The sequence below is a fragment of the Poeciliopsis prolifica genome, unplaced genomic scaffold (assembly GCF_027474105.1).
Source record: "Poeciliopsis prolifica strain line A6 unplaced genomic scaffold, Auburn_PproV2 SCAFFOLD029, whole genome shotgun sequence".
Classification (NCBI taxonomy): Eukaryota; Metazoa; Chordata; class Actinopteri; order Cyprinodontiformes; family Poeciliidae; genus Poeciliopsis; species Poeciliopsis prolifica.
The window spans coordinates 1,908,523-1,928,038 of NW_026562404.1; the positions used below are offsets into that span (position 1 = coordinate 1,908,523).

The window sequence follows — 19,516 nt, forward strand, 5'->3', positions numbered from 1 at the left end:
GCTCATTATTAAATTACGCTGTATCACCGTGCTAATCTTTTGGTAAGCACGTTTGTAAAAAAAAAAAATAAAAAGCTTTTATTGACCAGTAATTTGGAAAAATTGAATAAACATGAAAGAAATACAGACACAAATTATCATTAATAATATTAAAATACAAGAGGGGGTTATAATTTGTTATCAATATCTGCAGCAGGGCATATTATTCTGAACCATGTTTATTTCTCTAAAGATTTGCAAAATGAAATTACCCACTTTATTATTTAATCTACATTACATTACAACTGAATCTAATGTGACGTTAGCTTTCAGCCACCTGAAGCTACGGATCCTGGACGTATGCATCATATTCTGGCTACTGTACGCTGTTTCTAAGCCACCATAAAACATTCAATACAGAATCTGCGACGTCCTGCTGCTGAATATTTGATTGTGTCACTGGGCAGGGATGGGCATCATCATCATCATCATCACCCCGCTGGTGCCACCGGGGGCACATCCCCTCTCCTCAGCCTCCTCTCACAGCCACACGTCGTCACGCACGGCCCAGACACACGCGCGCTCGCGCACCGCACGCACACACATCCGCGCGCGGCGAATTTCAGCCCAGCCATGGCTCCCTGGTAGATGCTCGAAGCGGCTGTTGTCAGAGCGAATTAAATCTCCCCTCCTCTCCTCCGCTCTGCTCCGCTCGCTGCTTTTCCTCCTGACCTCGCTTGCCTCCGCTCGGGTTTTTCAATATTTCATTCGGGATTCCTGCGCTGTCTTCTTCTACATGGCTACATCAGATGGACTAGACGGCTGTCTGCAGCGAGGCAGATCTCAAAGTGACCCGAACATACTCACGGAACCGGGCATCGATTTGTCTCACGGCACAGGTAGGATGAACGGGGCTTTACGATGACTATTTATTAATATATATATTTTTTAACATTTATTTTGTGTTCATTTATTATTGTAGAATTATTTATTGTTTTTATTTTAGAGGTGGGGGGCAAAGAAATGCTCTAACGCCCGCTGGGATGTCAGAACAGCCAGGACAATTAGCGCATATGCTGCCAACGCTGGATGTCGAATATTGACTGTAACAGTGAATCGTGGCGCTGCAAATTGAAAATTAATGTGCCATATCAGCGTCTGCGAACGGCTGCTATGCCTGGTCACATTATTATAAAGACGCCTGTAGCTCTTATAACGCTGACGTGGATTCAAGTGGTGGGCTATTGAGGGTATTTAATATGATATCGACGTGAGGAGATTTCACTTATTTGCGGATTTATTTATTTATTTGGCTGCAATCAGCCTGTCTGGATACGGCATTTTGGGAGCATCACACAATCCGCATGCATGTGCATGCAGGTCCATGATGCCAGGCTAAGCGTATTTGTTGTCTTATCTCAGCCTGTTATGAGGGGGTAAGCACGGGTCTTGGCTTTAGGCTTTAATGCAGTTTAAACCGGCACATGCACATCTCTGCATATTGACAGCACTGACAACCCCCTTCCCCCCTGCCTTCTCCTACTAGCCCCCTTACTGAACTGATGACTGGTCAATGCCAGGCTGCCCCACGTGATGCAGGCTATAGGTGGAGATTTCCCCCTCACCACCTTTCCGGGCTTTAATTTTAAAGAAAATATCAGGTGCTGCTTTCAGTGTGGAGTCCTTGTTTGTTTCCCCCTGGGGCCTGTTTGTCATCCACTTCAATGTGGTATAGGGCTAATGAAATGATCTTTCATTAATAACAGATAACGAGTGGTGCCTCTGCACTCCTACTGCAGATAATGTGCTTCCTCTATCAGCTTCCCATTCTTAATTTGTCCATCTAACTCCTCCGAAAATGCATGGATTGATTTTTACGTAAGCACGAGGCTATTTATGGTCAGTTCATGTGGGCTTGGAAAGGGCTTGTTGTTTCCTCCCACACGTGGTGAGTTTTACGCACACGAATAATGCTTGAGTGGATGATTCAGAAAAAAAAAGGGGGGAAAAAAAGCTATGCCTTTTCACCTTTCAGCTCATTTCTGACGAAGGCCACTCGATTGCACCTGCCTGCACTCATCAGCTGGCCCAAGTGCATTTTCAACAGACCCCTGGCTGAATCCGGCCCTCCCAAGGATGGTTTTAATTCACACTTATGTGAATGTGATGATGTCACAGCGGGTCTTTGACACACCTGAATAAACAACACAGTGGCTCGGCAGATCCGCCATGCAAGTGACGAGAGCCGTGCAGTGACGACAGTGAGTGCGATGAAAATAAGAGCAGAGCGACTATACCTTTGTGACAGCGGAGTACAGTGTCAGCGTCTGATGACCTGAAGTACTCACAACATGACCCAGCTCTCCTCTGTGTAAGCTCATCACTGCACCAATGTCTGGGGGCACCAGTCTTTGCCAAAGTAATCCTTTGGCAAAGACTGCACTTTTCTCCTTTTACAGTGCCTCACGCAGCTGCAGAGGAGAGGCTGACACTGTATTCATCCCCTGACTCAACACTGACGAGAAGAGTCAATAGAGACAAGTTACAGCTGAACATCCCACAGAACCGGAACAATGTTGTCTTAGAAATAGTGATAACAGGAGACTCCCACTGAGTAGTCTCCAATAGACCAGTTCTACTTTTTTTTGTTTTGTTTTGTTTTGTGTGTGTTATTTACTGAGAATGCTATTTTTAGTTCAGTGTGTTTGTATGCTCACCAGCCACTTGCTCAATTGCTTGATAACACTAATACCAAATTTGGCCAATCTCGTACCAGGAAGTCGATGCTGTCAGACACGTTGACGTGATGAAGACAACTGGCTGAATATGAAGCCAAGAATCAGAATAGTGGAGAAAGGAGATTAAAAGGGGATAGTGAGCTCTCAGGTTTGCAGAGAGTAGCTTAAGAAGGAGAAAATATCCAGCAAGCATGGCCAGACTGCTTTGATATGAAACAACAATAATTAATACAAGGTATGCAGGGTAACAACTCTAAATATCGAAGCAGATGAGCTGCAGAAGATCACATCAGGTGGCTCTTCTGTCACTTAAGAACAAGAAACAAAGGCTACAGCTACAAATGCCCAACAGAATTGGCTAATAGATGCTGCTGGTCCACAAACTCAACTTCGCTCATTCAACTTCAACATTCAGATGCTAGGGTTAGATTTAACATGAAAGCGTGGATCCATCTTGTATCATTCCACTGGTTTACACTTTGGGTCCTTTAGAAGCCATTGAGCATCATTTCAGTGCTCCAGCTCTCCTGATTATTGTTGTGGTCATCTTCTAATGTCAGCTACCATCAATACACAGCACCAAGTCAAGAAGCTCCAATCGTCTCAAACTGGTATGTTGATCATGTCAATGAGCTCCCTGTATTCCTATGAATGCTACCTTGTCAATATCGACCAAAATTTCTTGGGAGTGTTTCTGTAACTTTGCTGAATCTATTCTAAGGAGAATTTAGGCAGTTCTGAATACAAAATAAATCCAACCTGGTACCGATGTGATGTTCCCAATAAAGTGGCCAGTGAGCATATGTTCAAAAGAAAAGTTTCTAGTGAAACACAGAAAAACAAACAGGTCAAAATTCAAATTGCACATTGCTCATTCTGAGACATGTTCATTTAAGTTTCTGTCACTATAAGTGTTGCACTGTAACAAATTGTTTAGTCAGTTCAGACGACCACCGCGTGGATTCACCTGCTAATAAAATGTCACTTTCACTTGAAGATCCACTTAGTCATTGCAGAGTGAGGAGGGAGTAATGGTGTGCAGAGGACACCTTGAAGTTTTGTAGTCAGAAAATCTGTCCAGGGACAATAGACGGTTTCTTTCTGTTATTTTTTTAATTCAGTGAAATAACAGAAAGCTGGCCCTAACTAGATAAAACAAAAGAAAGAGCTTAAAGAGTCCACAGTAACAGAGATACTAACTTTAATTTCAAATAAAGACAAAGTTGATTAATATCAATTACCATTTCATTATTATGCATTTACTGTAATAATGGTCAAGTTTTTAATTCTGATTGTGTACTTAGTGTTACTTTTATTTTTCTTCAGAGAAGAAGAGGGGGAGAAAATTAGAAAATCTTTTTACAAAAAAAAAAAGCAATGCACCATAATAATTAAGTGTTGGGCACTTCCCACCCAAATTCAAGACCCACTGATGATCAGTATGATTTAGGCTTCATCTTTGTCCATTGAAACCAAAACAATCCTCTTTGTCCTGACGTCGGAAGAATTTTGGGAAACTGCAGATGTAACACGAGCCCCTGCGAAAATTAGACCGAATCAAACCTTTTGAATGGTGGATGTTCTTACTTGTATGCACAAGTCCCTGTTTCTGATCGTATCCATTCCGCCCACTGTAAGTGCTGAATAATTCAGCTCTGGTTTGATGAGTCTATCATGCCCTTTCTGTTCCAGCCTTCGATGCCTTAATCTAAGACTGTCCTTGTGCCAAAAGTGCATTGAAACAAATCCTTTCAGCGCTATCACTAAAGATCTCATATGCTTACGCCTGCCTTTTGTCCAGACAATGCGTATGCAATGCACAACAATCATTGTGTATTGATGCTGCTGCTCCACAAACTCAACTTCACTCATTCGACTTCAACATTCAGATGCTAGGGTTAGATTTGAGATGAAAGCGTGGATCCATCTTGTATCACCACTGTGAGCATTTTGCATTTTGAACTAAGAATCATTCATCTTGATTCCTTTTTTAACTGGACAGAGCACAACTAACGGATCATTGTTATTTGTATAAAAGTGCCGGTGCGAACTTTAAATTGATACCTGTCACTCATATCCAAACTCACTTCTGTTTATTAAGGTTGACTCTGCCTCACCTCACATTAGAGCTTTTCTTATTCACAATCCTTCTGTTACAGTCAGACATTGATGAGTAAATGTGAGAAATTATGAGTCAGCCTTATGTAACACTTTCCCTGTTTAGCTTTCTAAAATGTACAATATGAATGTATACAAAATAGGATTAGTGACACAAGAATGCCTGACGCAAGTAGCAATTTAAAACTCCATTTTGGATAATCTTAGTGTGTTAGTTTGGGTTAAAAATATGATAATAGGCCTTTGTTTAGACTCATTGCATTATTTGAACTAAACAACTAAATGCTTTGCTTTTCTGTACAAGGAAAAAGAAAAAGCCATTAAATCAGAAATTGTAACTTTAACCTGATAGTTCTGCCATGCAGAAGAAAAAACATCTCATCTATCTTGTCATGGTGCAGTAAAGCACCTTTAATGATGCTGAAGAGGCAGATAAAAAGTAGGAATTAGATCAGTAAGTGGTCTTCAATGTGGTTTTGAAAAAAGAGATGAAGTTTTATTCTTAGCTGAAGAGAAACTTTTACAAAAGTCAAGGACCATCTACTAGCAACACTTAATTTTACCTGCTGCGAATATTAAAGCATTCAGAGAGAAAACATTTTTATTTGATTTCAATCTTAGTACATGGGGTAATGTAGGATCTTCCTTTGTAATACTTATAACCTTGCTTAAAAATATATGTGCTCCTTTTGAACTCTTTTGTGGTTTTAAGCATAACAACAATAAGTATCATAATTTTTTCTTGGTAATTTATGTGAAAGTCTAATATAAAGTGCCACATGAGCGTTTCAAAGAAGAAGAAATGATTCATGGTTATGAAATGTTTAATGAAACATCTGAAAAGCACATTCATATTTGCCCCTCTTTACTCTGATACCTATTAGTTAAGATCCAGCGAAACCAAATTAACTTCAGCAGTAATTTTCATAAATTTGAGTCCTCTAATGTGTGATTTAACAAACTCTAAGGACGATCTGTGAAGGCATCAGAAGTCTGTTACAGAACATTATGATCACCAAGCATCCAAGGAGAAAGTTCTGGATAATCCAGACTTAAATTCAGCATTCAAAAATTGAAAAATATGATGTCCACTGACACTTATTCAAACTGCACACAAGTTTAGATGAGAAATATATGCATATCTGAATGTGTATAAAGTCTTAATTACGGTAAGACTTCAGTGTTAAGTGGCAAAGCTGTAATCCACAATGGAGTCATGACTTTCTAATCACGGTCAGCTTTGAGGAAAATTGGACTTATTCGTCAAGACCACTTGCTACAAGTAGCTACTGGTGAACGATTCAATCTCCCATCCATGAAGAGAAGAAAAACAATCAGCCAGACAGAGTCTCAGAGTAGCATCTTGGTGCCCAAGGAGCATTTAAAGAAACCAACACTCACTAAAAGCCAAGTTTTAATAGTCGATCTAAATGGAATATTCTCCGGTGCTGATAGCTTTGTGGTTTTGTGTTAAATTATGGCTAAGTGATTTTAAGTATTCATTATATTTTACCTTTTACCTAAACCTATAGGAAAAATCAGCATTAAGAATTACAGCAGAGATTAAGAAAATCTCAAATACAAAAAGTTCACCTTTCATAATTTTGAAAAGATGTTCTAAGAACGAACAATATTTTAACAGACCTTTTGGTTTCACTCCGTCTCCAACAACAACAACAAAAAAAAAAAAACTTAATGATTTTGTAGTTTTCTTCTCTTTGGAAAAGGTTGAAGAAAATTGTTCAGCACTATTTCTGCTGTGACTCATATAGTGGGACTGATAATGTTGACATTTCAGTGAAACTTCCTGAATAGAGGACAATATATTATTTAACGTTGTTATTCAGTCTTCGAAAAGGCATTTTTAGAGAATAATGTAATTTTTCAGTGTAGCATTTTTTTAAATCTGTTTTTTAATTTTGTTTGACTTCATTAATTTTTAATCCTTTTATTAAGGCTTCCTTGTTTAGTCCAGGTATTTTGCTGTTTCCAACAGTTATTGATTTATTTATTTTCTTAATCTGTAATTTTTTTTAAACTATAGTTTCTTCTTTTATAGATTATGCTTTGTAAAGTCGGAAGAAAGTTTGGAGATTTGCGTGACCACAATTAAAAGATCTTCTTTCTCTAATAAGCAGTTCACATCATGGTTATATTAATTAAAAGAAACACTAAAAATAAAAACATTTAGTATGATAAGAATAATATACCCTGACACAATAAGTGTATACTCTCATTACTTTGTCTGCAAATTCATAAAAATGAGTATGACTGCGATTTGGATTTTTCTCCGAACCTTTTTCTAATGTTGGTTTCTTGATATCATTAATAAATTTCCTGGTGATCTTTTGAAACTTGTTTAAATCCTGTTATCATGTCCTGTTTCACAGTAAAGTCTTCTGCTGTTAAACTAGAGTAGCTAAGTGTCTTTCTGCTGCAGAGTTGGATTTACAGTTAAAAGCAGGAATAGAAATATGGAAGATTATGTTCCCTTCCCATTCCTGATAGATTCATACAGTAAATTAGAGAAAAGCATCAATTTCTCATCGTTAGAGTTCAGCTCTTTTAACTCTACACACTTGCAGCACAACCTTACAAGTTACTGTCGTTTGACATTTTCTTATGATCACAAAGACAAAATTCTTGTGTTTATAACTCAAAAACGTCAAACTTATTAACTGATTGATTCTGTTTTGTTGAAATTAGGCCACTGCAACAGCAGTATTTCCTCCTAGTCAAAAATAAAAAAAAATCTACCTCATCCTGCGGTGTTTGTAGATGAGATGCCGCTTTGGGCTGTGTTCTGTGTGGATTCCCTCGCTGTCCTCCTGTTGCCCGTGAAAATGGAACACAAAAATGACAACAGCCAACGTCTCACATCGCGCTGCGGATGTGAGAACAGATTAGGCTTTTGACAAGCCATGTGCTGCTAGGGCTGTTGTTTGCATGCCCACACCTGTGAGTTTATGTGCTTTTCTGGCTTGTGAATCCATCTGCACAAGAAAATGGCAATCTTGTGCTGACTGAGAAATTAAAAAAAAAAAAAAAAAAACGTACAAATTATCAGTAAGAATGTGCTAGACGATAACAGGCAAAGACAGCAAGCAGAAAGCGCTTGCTTGGTGCACAAAGACCTTAGCAGCCTGGAACACCTGGAAGATATCATGGTGTAAAAGCAGCATGAACTGCAGCTATTTAGCCTCTAAAGGCTGAGGTGAAATGAAATTTTAGGAGTTACAAGCCGGATGATGTGAAGGATAAACTCCTCCTAATATCTTCGGATCAGTGGGGGCATGTTTTGCAGAAAGGCAGGAGAAAAGGATGGAGGACTGAATGAGTGAAATGAAGGAGAGAAGGTGGCAGCTTTTTTTTTTTTTGAAGGAAAGCCAAGATCTTTTCCTAATTGCAAGCTAGCTGCAGCGAGATGATGGATCGTCTATAGGAGAACAGGAACAAAGATGCGTAGATGTGTGTTTCTCGCGTCCTTTATGGTATTAGAGCCTGCAGGAGATTGAGGACCAGGATGAATTAAAAAATTAAAGATATTAATGAAGGCTTGGGATGCAGTTAAACAGTCTGAATATTTTTTATTAGATATTTTCTATTCTTTCTAGCTACTATTCATACCCCTTAATATTTTCAGGATTGTGTCAAGCACAATTATAGTCTAATATTTGTAGGTATGTCACATAATTGCAATTAGCTCCAAGTCATTAATAAACAAGAAAACAAACATCTGGAGACCTGTTGTTTGTAAGTTGATTAGATTTAGTTAGGTTTTTCTCTTCAGTGTGTTCAGTCGAGACTGAATAAAGACAAAATTTCTTAATAAGAACGCCTGAAAAATATTTTAGTGGAAATGGAAACGTTAAAAGTGCCAAAAGTTGTGTTGACATGCTAGATTGGAAGTGTAAAATATTGATAGTTTGCTTTTATTTAATTTTTACAACCAAAAAGGTATGTCATGAATTTTTTTTATCCTCTTTCAAATTGGGGCAAAACATGCTCTCAATTTGATATAATAGTTTGTTCTCCACATTTCACACAGGTGCATCCATGTGCAAATTCTGGATGTCCACATTTGTATTTGATATGGCTATTTTAGATTGTCCAATGATTGATTTAGCTGGGAAGCTCGTTGTTAAAAATGTGACTTTGTTTAAGTCTCCTCCTGTGCAAATTTAGCCTGAGCAAAGTTTTTGGAAAGTGTGTCTGATCAACCGCATTTCTTTTAGTCATTTTTAGTTACATTTTCTCTATTGAGATATTTCCTACTGATGCTGTTGGGGGCATCTCTGAGTAATAAATCAGAACGTCTTGTTTAGACTCCTGGAGGTGATGGTGATGTGTTGAGCTGCAAAATAAAAATAAAAAAAGGCCTCAGCATGTTTCTCTCCTTCTAAATCAGCCACACTGAGTCAAAGAAAATGTGAGGCCAGAGGAAATTCCCTTGCCTCATCACAGCTGAACACTTTTGTCTAGAACCTCCCAAAAAAATAGAAGACAGACACCAAGAAAGGAAGAAAACTAAAAACCTAACAGGGTAAACTTAACACAGCACATGTAGCGGCTGTCCTCATGCCTGAGTGTGTTGTCAGTGAGATAAGGAGACAGTGAAATGTGGTTTTAGGCCTTTGTGTTTATGTTTAGTAGCCACTTACAGTGCAGTGTTACCAAGGAGTTCTCTCAGGGCCTCGTCGGAGCAAGAAAATGAAATACATAATGTACCCCGATCAAATAACGGCACAAGAAGGAATAGTCATAAAAGGAAATGAATTCAGACTTTTCATTGAAACGTTCCACTGACTGTGTCTGAGTTGTGAAGATAAATGAGAGGGAAGGATGGAGAGACTTTGGCTGTGTTCGCTTTTTATGGCAACTCACTAACTTCTTAGAAGACGTTTCGACGGAGCTCAGGAGTTACAGTGTTTAAAGCCACTTCTCAACAGAGAGGCAGACAGACTGACAAATGCTCATCATAATACATAACAATTAATATAATAAAATCTTCACATAAGACATGTAAAAAAAGAATTTGATCACGACTTAACTGTTGCTGTTTTTAATATATGATGCACTGTATGCCGCAGAGGTTAAACATTTTAAAATTCAGCTTTACATAGCTTTGTGACTTTCACAATAATACAATATGTAAAGAAGATGTCTTATCATTTTCATTGTATTTCTTGTTTTTATTATCTGTCAAATGTGGGGAGGTAACAGAAGCAAATGTGCTGCCTAAAACTTTACTTTCACTGAGACGCCTCTCTATGTTTTTAATCGGTTTTTGTCTGGAAAAATCCACAAAGCAAAAGCAAGAACATGTGTGCTTCTGATATTTCACGATATTTTGTTTAAACCAGGCTATATTGAGTCCTAACAATCCCCAAAAATTTACATTTAGTTAGCAAAAATCAGCAGCAGTAAATCTCAAGTTGATGAGTGCTTCCTTGTTAAAGCCTTCTGCTAAGTTGACATAACTTTGATTTTTTGTCTTAAAATGATAAAAAAAATAATAAATTGCCAGAAAATGTATTCCGAAAGGTTTAAAAATGTGCCATAAACTATTCACAATTTAAATGTCTAACAGTGAATATTTTAAGACAGTAAATATTTGTCAAGTCTCTTCTAAAAGTAAAAACCTGACCTACCTGAATGTTTCAGATCCAGACTTCTGTTCTTCTTAAAATGCAAGTAGGAACAAAGCTAAAGCCAAGTAATATATGAACAAATGAAAAAAGAATATATATATATATAGATAGATAGATAGATAGATAGATAGATAGATAGATAGATAGATAGATAGATAGATAGATAGATAGATAGATAGATAGATAGATAGATAGATAGATAGATAGATAGATAGATAGATAGATAGATAGATAGATAGATAGATAGATATAGATTAGATATATAGATATAGATAGATAGATATATAGATAGATAGATAGATAGATAGATAGATAGATAGATAGATAGATAGATAGATAGATAGATAGATAGATAGATAGATAGATAGATAGATAGATAGATAGATAGATAGATAGATAGATAGATAGATAGATAGATAGATAGATAGATAGATAGATAGATAGATAGATAGATAGATAGATAGATAGATAGATAGTAGATAGATAGATAGATAGATAGATAGATAGATAGATAGATAGATAGATAGATAGATAGATAGATATAGATAGATAGATAGATAGATAGATAGATAGATAGATAGATAGATAGATAGATAGATAGAATAGATAGATAGATAGATAGATAGATAGATAGATAGATAGATAGATAGATAGATAGATAGATAGATAGATAGATAGATAGATAGATAGATAGATAGATAGATAGATAGATAGATAGATATAGATAGATAGATAGATAGATAGATAGATAGATAGATAGATAGATAGATAGATAGATAGATAGATAGATAGATAGATAGATAGATAGATAGATAGATAGATAGATAGATAGATAGATAGATAGATAGATAGATAGATAGATAGATAGATAGATAGATAGATAGATAGATAGATAGATAGATAGATAGATAGATAGATAGATAGATAGATAGATAGATAGATAGATAGATAGATAGATAGATAGATAGATAGATAGATAGATAGATAGATAGATAGATAGATAGATAGATAGATAGATAGATAGATAGATAGATAGATAGATAGATAGATAAAGAACTGTAGTTGAACAGGGTTTCAGAGAGGGAGTGGTGCTGGTTTTGCTTCAGTACCATGGACAGCTCCAACGGTTCCGCTGCAGCAGGCTGCAGCAGCATGCCGAGCCATGGTCTGTGTACTGATAACTCTGTCCTGGATCACAGATGCCTTGACTCATCTTGGCCCTTGATCTGCTGGGAAACAGGCCCAGTTTGTTTCCTTTATTAACCTCTTTCTTTCTCTCTTTCTTTCTTTGCTTGTTTGTTTGTTTGTTTCTTTTTTTTCTTTTCCTTTCTTTTTTCTTTCATTTTTTTTTGTGCATCAATGACACATTAACAAGGAAAGTACATTGTGCAGATCTGCACACAAAATCCATTTAATTTAATCCACTCGTATGCAGCGGAATCTATACATTCCAAAAATGCAGACCCAATTGCATTAAAAGCACTATAAAAAAGGCAGATATGCCAGTTCAGAGTTGCTTATTATTTATGATTTTGGGCTCTTTTCTAAAATGTCTCAATTAACATTGATTTATGATTTTTGCCTCCTTCTGTTAAACTATTAGATAATCTATCAACGGTCATAGCAGGATATCTGTGGCAAATGAGTGAGGAAGGAAGAAGACCAGACAAAATCTACAAGCTACATTTTTTATTCCAAAAATAAGTTACAAATACATTCTTGATATGGTGTGATGTCATTTGGTATTTGAGTGACTTGACGTGAACTTCACAGAAGTAAAACATTTTAAAAGCTTTGTATTCTCACGGCAAAACATGGCCCCATGTTTGGTGGAGAAAGTCTCATTCCTTTGGGCTTCTTGGCTGCAACTCAATGTTTTGGCTCATTTTTACTTGATGACTTTAGACTCGCTCTAATGATATGCTTTGGATCGATGTCATGCTAGAAAATTCATTTGTAACCTTTCAAAAAATTTTCTACACGAGGAAGGAATTTTTTGCGGACAAGTGTGCTTTACACACACAAACTGTTGAAGTCAACACGTTTATCTGACGGTGGGAAACTTTATAACAACAGTTGTCCAAGAAACTTGTGAACTTCTTAGAATTTTTCCAGTTGTACTTCTGAAGAATGTGACTCTGATCAAGGTCTGGTGTCTAAGTCAATTTTGCTCTTGTTGGAAGTTTAAAAACTGACAGGAGATGCTAACTACTGTTTGCAGCATCACACATCATGTTTCTTTAATGTATTTTATGCATGTAAGCACCATTCGACACATTTACTAAGTTGTGAGGGACCATCTCTCCATCGAGTAAACAGGATTATCTTTGTTATGGCTGTGTGAGAGACAAAGACAGTGAAGGCGAAGCTTGACTGTTTGATCTGCTCTAAAAGACAAAAAACATAAAATATTCAGACTTCCAAAGCTGATTTTAGACTTTTGTGGCTATTTTTGTTGATTTTCTTTTCTGACTCAGCTCTTTGAAATGCCTGCTTCTGAATGCAGATAGATTACAGGCAGCAGTGAAGGCATTTCTAAAGGCTTATTGACCTTTTCATTACAGGGTGCCGCTGTTTGTTCTGAGGTATCCACACTTTTGTGGCAGAAAAGACGCTGTTACTGTTTCTCCTGACCCCTGCACGAGTTTGGATATAAACAGCTCTCCTAAAATAAAGAAATAAATAAAATGAGGTATTCTATTTTCAACTCAGCTTCAGGATTCCCTAGAGGAGCTGCAGATTTGCCCGCTCCACTGTGTTCCCTGTCCTAGTACGAGTTATTGCTCAGGCTTTTGAATCACATTGTTTATAATGAATCCTGCGTGGCTGTGCATTTGAGGGAATCCAAATCTAAGCGGGACCCCGACCGTGTGGGAACTTTCTCTGAAACAACAAACCTAACACTTGTGAATCACTCCTTTCCCCGGTGCACCTTACATTACTCTGTGCTCTTCTCCCTTTGGATCATTTTAACCGCAAGCTGTCGGCTTCGTCGCCACGTGTTGACGCTAAAACTTCTTAGAAAGCCTGCGTTTCTTAGCTGTTAATTTCAGTTCTCCTTACGCGCAGGATTTGCTTTGTCGAGTTTTTCAGCGCCGATCCGGTGGAAAAAGAACAGCAATAAATTACACAGCGCTGCTGCTCACCCACCTGACTCTGCCACTGGAGTCTAAAAGCAGCCGTCTTAACCTCTGCTCCAGTAAAACCCCCTGTGCAGAAAATAGCAGCATCACTTGCTTTCATGGAGCCATGGCTTCTTGCATTTAAATCAGCTGTTATTTTGATGCTCTGGCTTTTTTATTTTCTGCGTGTGTGTGTGTGTGTGTGTGTGTGGGTGCGTGCGTGTGGCTGTGAAATCATCTAACACGACGCTTCCTGATGCTTTTCAGCGAGCAGCCAAACAGAGTGTCATTTCATGATTAAGCCATCTGAGTAAAGAGGATTTGCAACATGCATGTCTGAAGACATAAAAGGAACTGAATGAGTCAGTATGAATCCAATCTTTTAATGTGAAAGACTTCAGAATGTTACATAGTGTAAGGGCGAAGCAGGACTTCATCACCTGGCTAGGAGGAGCTTACAGAATAGGATGAACGTTTTACTTTTAGGAGAGCAGGTTCTTAACATTTAAGGGTGGAAATTCTCCTAGATGTTTTTACAGATATCCCTCCTCCCCTTGCGGTTGCTGTTCAAACAAAGTTTGGATGTGTTTCATTTATTTATTTTAAGCTTTTTTTGCTTTCGAGGCTCTCCCTGCTGTGTGGGTTATAGGAAAACCACTTTTAGTCTGCACATTGTCAGCCCACTTGCTCAATATGTGTAAGTTTAGGATAGCATCTCTCTCTCTCTCTTTTATTCATTTATTTTTTGCTCAGAACGCAGAGGCTTCTCAGTTTGTGTGAAACTGTCTGAGATTCTGCTTTTCATATTGTGTGTGCTTCAGTACAACCGGTGATGACAATTTCCATCACCGAATTGCTGAATTACTGTCAGGATAAACAAAAACTTAATGGAAGCAACTGATCTGTGGCATTGTGTGTTTTTGTTTTGTGCTTTTCTTTTATCATGTGCAACACATGTTTGAGGCAAATACTTTACATAAAGTTTGAATCCCTAGAGCAAAGCAAAAAAAAAAAAAAAAGCTTAGGAATTGATTTCTGGATTAATTGGACTATTTTAGAAACTGGGATGTAGGTCATTTTATGGACTTACTTGCATTACATTAAGCACACAACACACAAGGAGACCTAAGTCCTAGATGTGGCTGTTGTAAGTTTGATTCCTCGATTCCCTGGCCTGATGACCTTTGCCACATGTTTTCCCCCACTTTACTCTCAAATAAAGGCTACCTGAGCTAAAAAAAACAATCAGTTATTTGAAGTAAACCAAATGATTTGAGTAGGATTGACTTAAATGTGTCAAGTTAGATCTACTTAATAAGTTAAGTTAGAGAAACTTACCTCTCCACAGCATGTACTAAATTCCATTTTGTGTTATTTTAAACTGTGTGAACCATGTTTAAAATAACAGGACCACCCCTTTTATTCGACTGAAGTTTGTCTTTGCCAGATTTGATAACCAACGCAGTTTAGATTTTTTTTTTTTTAGAAAGCATTCTACAAAATTGGAACCTCTTGTTTCTTTTCTTTTTTTTTTTTTGTATTTTTTACACTTTATTATGTTACAACAAACTTCTACGTGAGACTCTGAGAAACATGGTCTCCATGAAATCCCAGTAAAACAGATCGTAGTGTGTACCTGCAAAGCGACAAAATTTTAAAAGATGCAACAAATCCTATTGCCCATCTCTGCCATTATGAATAAAATCAAGCTTGTACCTGTTGGTACTGTACTCATGTGTCCGTCCATCACATCTCATGACAATCTGAACAAAGAACACGCGGCCTCTCATCACAACATGAAGCTCCTATAGTCCTTCTAGATGTTGGGGCAGCAAAGCCACCACTGAAGTTCATTCTCAATACCAGCATATGGTAATAAACAAGAGCCTCGGGCATTTCCTATTGGCTGACGGCCTGGCCGACATCATTTTTCTCCCTTGTTGCCAACAGCCCACATGCTGGTCTTTTGCACTTTGCCTGTGATCACTTTGATGATTTGGCGGCTTGTCCTTTTGCAGACTCATGTAGCCTTACTCAATGATACCCGGGCTCCCTCAACAATTAGTTTAACTCACAGACTTGAAAAAAAAAGTACTCTGGAGTTCAGCGAGGATGAACTTTCCCAACTAATTTGCTTTATTTTTAGATTCTTGATCCAGGGTGCAACGTTTTTATTAGGGTTAATTAGGCTCAATATTGGACGACAGATTTTCTCCTCGTGTGAACAGGAAACTACTCAGTCTAGAGCCAGGAGTTTAGGGAATGTAGTTTCAAAATGTTTTTTATAATCATGTTTTTAATAATTGAATTAAAATTTTTAAATGACACATAGGAGTGAACCATGGAAAATGTTTTAAATATGTTTGTTTGTAACTCGGATGTTTTCTTTCTCCTGTTTCGAAGGAAACAGGAGACAGGTGGCATATGGAGGCAAAATGGCTTAAAATGGGAAAAAACTACCAAGTCCTAAATATGCATATGATCAATTAAGATATAGAACAAGACAATTATGTGCTACAATTTGGTTTTGTTTGAGAAAAAAAGGGTCTTTGTCTTCCTAATAAAGTCCATCCATTTGAGAAAAAAAATGCAAATAGACAAAAAATGGGAAAAGAAAAAAAAACAGAACATGACCTTCCTGTCTTCAGGAGTGATTATTTTCTCCTACCTAATTAATTTATGGCTGGAGACTTGCACGTAATGCATTCAGTATTCTCCAAAGCAGAAAAGGTCTTTTCTCATTAGTAATTTTATAATTCATGTATTGCTGAAGGTCAGTGTGAATACCGGTGAATGAATATTTTATATCCGGATTCTTTGCTTGCAAAGACTTTTAGTTATTTCACATATACTAACTTTCATTTCCATTTATTTGAATCATTTCCATAAAAGAGTGCACTTTACTTTTTCAGGAGTTGAATAGAGTCGTTTGGTGAAGATCTTTTTAATATATCACCCACGAAATGGCCATTTATTGATCTCCGGTCCTCTTTCTCATTTGCTCTCATTTCTTGCTATCGTAACTGGCTCCAGCCCTGCGAGCTCTTAGCTGCGTGCCCTGACTGTGGCCGGGCCCCTGAGGCACCGGGGCCACAGACAGATGGCACCACAGTTGCAAAGCCAGGGGGGTAAAGCGAAGCGGTTAGCTGGCATGGCAGAAAACAGCGAGGTGCTCCTTTCAAGGACATGTTTTCGGTGCCTTAACAGAGGGACGAGGGTGAGAAATTGAGGCTTTTAAGGGCCTTTAGGGATATCAAGGAAAAGTTTGATTTTATTTATAGCTGCACGTTGTGACCACAGAAGCACTGATGCAGTACAGTGAAGTGCAGTTTGCGTGGTCAAGGGTGATTTAAAGGTGATGAAAGAAAGCTAGCAGCTCAGTGCATCTCGGATCATAAAGCAACTTGCAGGGTATGCTGGAAAAAAAATTAATACCTAAATACCTAGACTGACTGTAATTTTATTAATAACTAAATTTTGTTTATTAGTTTGCTAATGTAGCCGTATTCCTGAAGAAATTAGTCAGGAAGTAAGTGTAGTTTGGTAGACAAGGCAAACTCTCTCGCAGACAGTTGGCCTGACTGCACCCGTCCACACACAGCTCTTACAACAGATTGTACTGCAGGACTGATTACATTTTCAAAAGGCCTATTTTATTTCTTCATTTCACACAAATGTTACAGAAAAGCAGTTAGATGTACAATGCAGTGAATAATGTAAAAAACATCTACAAAACATGAAGAAATGCAGCAAGGGAAATCATTTTTATCTATTTAATGTGAAAAAAAAAGATATGAAAGGGAGCAAATCTTTAAACTCGTACTTTCTTTACTAAACCATTTCTTTTTTACATCAATAATAAAAAAACCCTGATTATCTATAAATAAAGTTTAGCTCTTCGCATTTGATTATTGGCGTTCTTTAATTAAAGCCATAGTTTACTGAGAGATTACAAAGGATCAAAAATATCTTATTGTACAAATTTATTAGTCAGCAGAAGAGAAACTGGGCATTTCTTTATTATTAATGACTAAACAAGATGGCAACCAGTCAGTTTACCAGAAGCCTGTCAGAAGCTGCTTTCTAACTAGTAGCTTTGGTTAAACAGCAAAGTCATTAATTTTTCCAGTTGCCTAATCTAAATCACAGTTTATGTAAAGTTTTGACTAAGGTGATGGTATTAAAGACATTTTGTCCACATAAAAGGGTGCTTTTACCTTTTATAGCAAGATCAGAAGGCATCTTAAAGTAAATCTAAGCATCAAAGAATTATGAATTTTGCAGTGGTCAATATTGATGCCTCTGAGAACATTGTCAGGGCTGCAGGTGGCTGAAACTCCACTTTTCGGCCACATTAAAACCATCTTGTCAAAACCTTCTTCACATTAAAACAAAAAAACGCCCAATATCCCACAACTATTTATGGAGTCTTTCTTTTTTTTTTTTGTGAGAAGATGGCTTAGATACGACGTTGTAGTCGCGTTTGTTCTCATGGTGGCATCAGATTGTCTTCCATTTTGTTTAACAATAATAGCACTAATCTTTCTGTGTATGTAACAGTCATAAGATATATGTTCAATAGAAAATGGAAGAAAGCAACATGCTCCAAGCGCAGTTTGCCCTTGTATCCAGCTCCCTTACGCTGATACCGATATTATAAAGTGCAAATAACAGCTTTTAGACTTCATAATTAAATAAACTTCTATGTGTATGATTAAAACCCACTATAAATGCAATTTGTCTCCTGAAGGCTAAGAGCAATTATGAAAACTATGACTCATTTTCAATGAAAAAAAAAAAAACCTCACCAAAACATGCTGTAATCATGTCATAAATTCAGTGTGAGATCTGAGAATTCACTTTATTTTTTTCTCTTCAGTTCATCCCAGAAAACTGAATGGGTTGTGCTATTATGAGAAAAAAATCAAATCAAATCTGCAATGGAGTAAGATAAAGTTGAATGAATTTAAAACCTTCATTCATAGTGGTGTTTTCTTTTTTAATACCCCTCCAGAAAACACACTCATCAGATCAGTGTGTCAGGTGATCCAGCTTGCCTCATTTAACCTCAGATCGGGAGCCGTGCCTCTGATGTTATCCTGCCTCTCTGTGTGTTTTACTTTCATTACTAAATCCGAAAAAATCATAATATTCTCCATACGGTTTAATTTTTGGAGACTTTTCTTTTTTCTCTTTTTTTTTTTTGCTGCAGTGGCTACATCACCAGAGAACAGCAGGTGGGATTATTGGCTCTCCATTATTCACTTTTTTTTATAGGTTATATTCCATTTTTGTATATATATATATTTTTTAGAATTTCCCAGGGAAGGGATTTGACTTGGTTTACTCCGTATTTTGTGTACGGAAGAGGGGAATGTGCTTGGAGTGTATATGTTTGAGATATCTGATGGTCTTGAATGTGCTGACAGGGCGGTGAAACAGGGTGTGGTACTAACTGGTGCAGTTATTAATACCCCTCCCCACACACACACACACACACACACCCAAATCATATAATCATAGTTCCTACATCATCCCCCGGTTTTTGTCATTTTAACTGTGTTCAATAGTTCTGTGAAGAGTTTGTTGCTTCCTATAGTATTCTCTAAATTAAATCATGCTTTTAATAATCACTTCAAAATTTTTCGTGGCACACAAAGCTGCCACCCCTCTGTTTGCAGTAACAATCTGCACACACTTGCATTGGAAAGAGGGGTTCGACACGCTGACTGTTGGTCGTTGCGTGACACATGGATTTAATAAATCCTATTTGCACTATGGTGTATTAATTAGAGCGGCGCATCATCTCCACATGGCACGGCGTCCATTAATGCCTGCCCGGCACGTTTTTGATGCAGCTTCCCGTGTTTGTTCTTGCCTGACTCTGCTGTTGTTTTCTTTGTTTTTT

General features: G+C 37.5%; 1 protein-coding gene across 1 annotated transcript in view; it reads left to right on the forward strand.

Moving 5' to 3' along the window:
• Nucleotides 1-581: 581 nt before the first annotated feature.
• Nucleotides 582-19,516, forward strand: part of phactr3a (phosphatase and actin regulator 3a) — a 33,216-nt gene continuing 14,281 nt past the window's right edge. The window contains exon 1 of the mRNA XM_055049477.1: nucleotides 582-878. Coding sequence (XP_054905452.1) covers nucleotides 776-878 — 103 coding nt within the window. The 5' untranslated portion in view covers nucleotides 582-775. The remainder of the gene's footprint in view (nucleotides 879-19,516) is intronic.